A 6,929-nucleotide genomic window follows, 5' to 3' on the forward strand; every position below is an offset into this window, starting at 1 on the left:
TCAGCAGAAAATAAACACAACGAACCCTGCGCGCCGCCCCGCCTCGAACTCCATCACACGATAAACACCGTAAACAAATCTGATTATTGTCGCTTATTTGTAGTTTAAGCGAACGCGGAGAAGCGAATGCGCGCATGCGCACGTGTGCAGCGGGTTAATATCATTAAGGAGCATCAACAGTATCATCATCAGGAGCAGCTGCAGCGTGTGCAGCCTGTGGTCAAAGGAAAGCAGGGCGCGCACGTTGAGCCATTTTTATGCATTTTACACGCGTGCACGAAGGCCAAACTTAATTAATTCCTCGCGTACACGCAAAACCTAATTTTGGTTTGTGGATTTTATTATTTGCTAGAACTAATGAAAAGCGTGTTAATTTCACGAAAAGCAGCGAGAACCCCCCTCTTTTTTTTAAACGGCACCACATTTGGCAGCTACGTGGAGCGCGCGCGCGTCTGCCTGCCTGCCGGTTTTAAAGCCTCCCCGTTTGTGCGCGCGCGTGTCTGTGTGATGGGGGCCGTGTGGGATATGACTTATCACATTGTATGACACCGAACAATAAACTTAAACCAATTTATGAAGCTTCAATGCGTTTATGGTTAGCCTGTCGTGGTTGCTCGGTTGTCTCCGCAGCCGGCTCCCTCTCTAGTCCTATACATCAAACTGACGCTCACTCTGGTGACATCTCCGTAAAAGTGATCGGAATCAAATCAAAGCTTTTAATCTCACCAATCACCGTCACATCTGGACGTTTCCCCTCACATAAAGACTTCTGTGGCTGAGCCGCGGATGGTTCCAGGAGCTTGCAGGGACACTATTGACCGGTTATGGAGCATTATTATTATCATTATTATTATTAGTATTATTATTATTATTATTATTTGGGGGCGAATCTGTTTGTGCGTATTTCAGACGCCTGTGACGATATTAATCAGACTGTTATGGCTTAAAGTCGTCGCATATGTCTTAATATCGCAAAAAACGCTTCACTAGAACCTCCCAGAACAGCAAGGATGTCTATCCCGAGGGTGTGTTTCTCAAGAACGGCACACATTTTCTTTATAAAATCAGCTTCTTTGTATTCACGTATTAAAAATAAAATGCTTCCAAGCTTGTAGGCCTGATGTGTCGTTTGACTACATTCGTGCTTTACTTTAGTTCCTAGAAGACCCATCCTAAATAAATAAATAAATAAAAATCACAGACTAGGTTTCCAAAGCGATCGTGCATATTCTGTATGGTCCAAGTTTTTTCAGAGCGAGTGAATGGTGGCTTCAAAATATAGCTAGGAGTAAAAAAGGAATAAAAATTCATTCATTTAGTTGTTCTAAAAATTTCCACCAGTAAACTTTATTCACCAGCTGAATTTTTCATTTAAACAGCTGGCATGAATTAAGCTAAGCACCTACATTAATTTCATTAGTAACACCTGTTTTCGCCCAGGCGACAGGTAGGCCATTACTATGACGTAAACACCGATTAGTGACGCGTCAGTAAAACTCTGAAACAGTGACGTTCGGTTTTGGTCACATTACAGCTGAAAGAAAAACTCTGAACTCACCGGAACCACAAACCTCCGATAAAGGATGCACGCGCGTTATAGCGGGTTGTAATTGTTTTTAGACGCGCGCGATTTAACTCCACTGACACCTGCTAGCTCGCGATGCTGTGGGCCGCGTGGGCGGTGCAGAGAGCGGTGGGAGGGGAGCAGAGGGGAGGGGGGCCGTCCGTGTCCGTGCTCGCTCACTGGTGGCATTGTCATGGAAACAAGACCACCGCCTTCGCTATTGTCTCGCGCTCTGCCAAGTTTATTATAAACAGCGCGCGAGCCGCTGCGCGCTGTCAAACGGAGCGCGAGCGCAGAGCGAACCTCAGTCCAGGGAGGGGAGCCGAAGAGACGGACAGAGAGAGGGGAGAGTCGGGAGAGAGAGCGGAGCTGCAGAGAAAACATCTGGATTACTTACCAGCCGCGTGACGGCGACATACAAACCTTAAAGCCCACAAAAGCCTGGAGAAACAAACCAACCGAGTCGGGAGATTCTGGAGAAAAAAGTCCAACTCTGACTGGTTTAAACGACTCACAGCAATCACAGAAACTAACAGCAGCCGCAGACCAGCCTGAAGCCGCCCTTACCCGAGTTTCCAGCGCACTTCTTCACAGACCGGTGTCTGCGCCGGCTGACCTCCATGTATAAGATGGATTACTCATACCTGAACTCCTATGACTCCTGCATGGCGGCCATGGAAGCGTCGGCCTACGCGGACTTCAGCTCCTGCAGTCAGGCCAGCTCCTTCCAGTACAACCCGATCCGGAGTGGCCCTTTCTCCAACCCTGGCTGCACTCCCCTCAGCACGACCAGCTGCACGCTGGGAGCCCTGCGAGAGCACCAGCCCACACCTTACTCCTCAGGTACAGGAACCTCTTCTTGTGTTCCCGTTTCAAGGTCTCCGCAAGATTTCATTAAGACACCAAAAGATCAGCAAGAGAGGGGCGAAATATATAATCATATTTAACTGTCAGCTATGTTTAAAAAATAATAATAATGATAATAAAAAAATTCTATGTGACACCAATTTTAAACCCGAGGCCTTTTTCCAAACTATCTTTATTTTAGTGGAAATGACTAAATTAAATATCATGCTTTTGAAGGAGATGATGATAATAATAATAGTAATAATAATGATAATAATAATAATAATAATAATGATAATAGAAAAGGCGAATCATTCTTTATTTTTAGCGGGGATAATTATATCATTATTTAAACAAGTAATTCATGTTTGTTGTTCCGCAGTGTCTGAGGATTTTAACTGAGTGAAGTGCTGGAGAATCTTATAGTTTCTTTTTGTATTAAACAAACAATCTTAGACGGCGAATTATTTTTGTGGCAAAACTCTGTATAAATTAATCCAATAACCCGGCTTAGTTAAGCTTATAACAAGGCGATTTTGAATTTTTTTTTAGTAAGGAGGAATGGTTAACAGTTAAAAATGGGTAATAATAAGTTGGGGTTTTTTTGTTTGTTTTTTTGTTTTGTTTTTTAAAGAGAGAATAAACAAACAGTTAATGGATTTTTCCCACTAAAAATTTGGCTGGTGTGGTCAGATGTCAGCTACGGATGGTTAAAACTATCAATTAACCCTCCTCATTCAGTAACCTTACAAGAGCTATTTATTTTTATTTTATTTTTAATAACTATTTTAAGAACAGAAAATTTCCCAAAAATATTTTATTAAAAAAAAAAATACATAAATGATTTTTTTTTTTTAAGTTAATAAAGAAATGCGGCGAGATGAGGCGTGAAATGTTTGGCGGCCTCTCCGCAACTCACTGCTCGGCCTCCGCAGTTTTACGCGCCAGTTTGGCCCTATTAAAAAATAATAATATTTCTTTTATTAACAATTATTCCCTTTCAGTCCCTTACAAGTTCTTCTCGGACCCATCTGGCCTGAACGAGAAGAGGAAGCAGCGGCGCATCAGGACCACGTTCACCAGCTCCCAGCTGAAGGAGCTGGAGCGCGTGTTCGCAGAGACGCACTACCCGGACATCTACACCCGGGAGGAGCTGGCGCTGAAGATAGACCTGACCGAGGCCCGAGTACAGGTGTGCCGATCAGGCTTTTAAATCTTCAGCACGACTGAAATGAAGTGAAAGTCAGGACGTCAGACACTTATATAACAAATAAAACTGTGTATCCGCCCAATGCCCTGTCTTCACCTGTGTGTGTGTGTTTCTGTCAGGTGTGGTTTCAGAACAGACGTGCCAAGTTCCGTAAGCAGGAGCGTGCAGCCAACGCCAAAGCCAACAGCTCTGCTGGCACCACAGGCAGCAGCACCAACAACAGCTCTGGAGGGAAAAAGGGCGGGGAGCCAAGATCTTCATCAGATGATGATGAGTCTAAAGAGTCCACCTGTAGCCCCACACCTGACAGCACGGCCTCCCTGCCTGGTTCAGCCAATGGAAACTTGGGGAGCCCTGCCAGTCTGAGCCCCAGTCCGGCTCCTGCCAACAGCAGCTACACCAACACCTCCAGCTCTCCGGTTCTCCAGGGGCTGAAGCCTCCCAGCTGGTCCAGTCTGGGGCCCTCCAACCCGGCTGTGGCGCAGCCCGCTGCCCAGACTCAGGAGATTCTGAAGGCCTGGCAGCCGGCGGACAGTATGACCGGGCCCTTTGCCGGAGTCCTGTCCTCCTTCCATAGAAAACCCAATCCCACCATCAAGACGAATCTGTTCTGAAGAACAGAGGAAGACAAATGAGAAACAAACTGTAAGCGAGAGGAGTTTCTAGCCTTTGTGGAGAGAGACAAGACTTGCCGATTAAAACACTGAATCTGCTGCTGTAGTCTGCTGCGGTCCAGCAAGGTTCTCAGTTCTTCTCTAACCGACTCACAAAATAAAATCACAGGTCTGCTCACCATCTGCCGTCCAAAAATATTATGCAACAGTGCACACTGTACCTGTAAAACCTACCTTGACACGGGCAGTTTCCTCCCTTTCCTGCAATGACTCCACTCTCACTCTCCAATAAAACAAAGAGAAATACTTTACTTAATAACGGTAAACCATACAGGCCCTTAAACTGTCCACATTTGCGTCGTCTTTTCGGTCTCTCTGGTGCACTTACATTCCCACACTCACTGCACTGCAGCAAACTCGGTGGTGCATGGCAGCAGCTCTGATGAGTATGGCGGTCAAGTACGAGTTTAAAGCAGAAATCTAAACATCACACTCCGAAATCTGCTGGGGAAGCAAACTTTCACCCTCAAGCACAACTTCCTCTAAGCCCCCCCCACACACAGGCTTTCACCAGTCGGAATAGGTTCCCCCCTAAATCTCTTTGCCAAGCAGAGCAGGGGCACCCAAAAATCCAATTAGACCTGCCGGGTCTAGACCAGACATCCCCAGTTCACCTCACACTCCCCCCTCCTTGTTTACTGTATCAGAATCCCACACTCTCGCCGTCCCATCATGCCTTTCTCTATCAAGCAGTTTGTCAGACTTTTGCAAGGCAAAGAGTTGGAGACTTTAAGGTGTTTTGACTCCATTTTTAGTTCACGTGCTGCTACTTCCTCCCCCGTTCTTTGTTCGGAGTAAAGCAGATTGTAGCCTGAATATTTATCTGATTATATCTGACGTCTCTGACCGGACTGAAGCGAACAAACGAGTTTGTACAGCAGGTCGCAGTCCGAGTTAGGGTCTTTAGCAGGCTTACGAGTCATACGTTTCTCTCTCATAGGTGACACATGTGGGGTAATCTGGCAATACACTGAGAGATGGAGTTTTGTACTGTATCCGCATTAATACTCAGATTTTGTTTCTTCTTTCCTTTTTTTTAGCTTGCGAGAGTTGCTTGTAAATCACCTCTATTGCATTTTGATGAAACTCACTGGTTTCTGAGGAAGAAAAAAAAAAGTATTTATTAATATTTTTATTATGTCAGTGAGAAACCTGCGCATTTATTTGAACTGCCCCATAAAGTTTTGTGACTGTAAATTCTGTAATTAGTAATATAAATATTAGGTAGGCTTTGTTTTTGGTTTTTTGCTTTACAGATCCATTTCATTGCAGAGCGCCTGTCTCACGGACCAACACGTCAACAACAACTACGGACTGACAGAAAGCTCGAGTGAATGAGATGTTATAGCACTACTCTGAATATTCTAATAAATCTACATTATGGAGGCATTACCTGGTGCGCGTGGTGGTCTGGCTTCTTGTGCGTGGCATCACCATAACGGTGTTGTGTTTTATGTGCAAACATATACAGGTTGTCATACAAATCCAATTCCAAAAAAGTCGGGATGTTGTGTAAAATCAGAATAAAAACAGAATAGAAAAAGGAAACAAACATATGAAATGTTTAAGTTGTGACTATTTTATAAAATATGAGCTCAATGAGAATTTGATGGCAGCGATGCATCGCAAAAAATTTGGGACGGGCAACAGAAGGCTAGAAGAGTCAGTGGTGCTAAAATAAACAGCTGAAGGAACATTTTGCAACTAATTGTGCTAATTGGCAACAGGTCAGTAATAAAAGATGATCAGGTATATTAAAAAAAGCATCTTGGAGAGGCAATTCTCCAGTCTACAAATTACAAAGTTTTTTTTATAATAATCTTCCTGAACATAACATTGTGAAGACTACTATTCATCTCATCATTCACAGCACATAATATTTCCAAAAGATTCAGAGAATCTGGAGAAACTTTGGATAGCACCACATTAAAAACAGGCCTTTTTCACTGATGGAGATCACAGCATGGGCTCAGAAACACATCCATGAGTCATTATCTGTGAGCACAGTTCACCGTGCCATCCACAAACGCAGGTTAAAGCTCTATCATGCAAAGAAGAAGCCACACGTGAAGACGATTCAGGGGAACAATGCACATTTAAAATGCACTCTCATCAGAAACTGAAATGTGAAATGCTGCACCCTCTGGATGAAAGAGAGGAAGATATTTTCCCATCTAAATGACATCCTTTTCTGAGAAGGCCTTGCATATTTCAGCTGGATGATGTTAAACCACATACTGCTGCAAGACTGCAGGTGCTGAACTGGCCTGCCAGCAGATGTTTCACCAAATATTAAAAGAAAAAACAAAAACAAACAAACATCAATGAAACAAAAACAATGAAACAAAAATTATGACAGAAGAGCCAGGACTGCTGATCAGCCAGAATCTGATATCAGACAAGAACGGGACAGCATTCCCCTCCCAGAAGTCCGTCAAGGTTTACAGACTGTTGTTAAAGGAAGAGGTACAGAGTGTTAAACGTGCTCCTGCCAAAAAATCAGAGTGATCTTTTTTGTTCTTAAAATGATGATTTTTTCCCCCCTCAGTTTAAATAGTTGATATGTTGCCTTTATGACATTTGTAAACCCAGGCTGAAGCAGGTCTACAGCTTCCAGCTTCCTCTGCTGACGACA

General features: G+C 43.9%; 1 protein-coding gene across 1 annotated transcript; it reads left to right on the top strand.

Annotated features, from left to right (window-relative positions):
* Positions 1-1,735: 1,735 nt before the first annotated feature.
* phox2a (paired like homeobox 2A) lies at positions 1,736-5,676 on the top strand. Its single transcript, XM_031752618.2, has 3 exons — positions 1,736-2,407; positions 3,415-3,602; positions 3,740-5,676. Exons 1-3 carry the CDS (start codon positions 2,185-2,187, stop codon positions 4,232-4,234), a joined length of 906 nt encoding a protein of 301 aa, XP_031608478.1. The 5' UTR covers positions 1,736-2,184; the 3' UTR covers positions 4,235-5,676.
* Positions 5,677-6,929: the final 1,253 nt, after the last annotated feature.

The sequence above is a fragment of the Oreochromis aureus genome, linkage group 14 (assembly GCF_013358895.1).
Source record: "Oreochromis aureus strain Israel breed Guangdong linkage group 14, ZZ_aureus, whole genome shotgun sequence".
Lineage (NCBI taxonomy): Eukaryota > Metazoa > Chordata > Actinopteri > Cichliformes > Cichlidae > Oreochromis > Oreochromis aureus.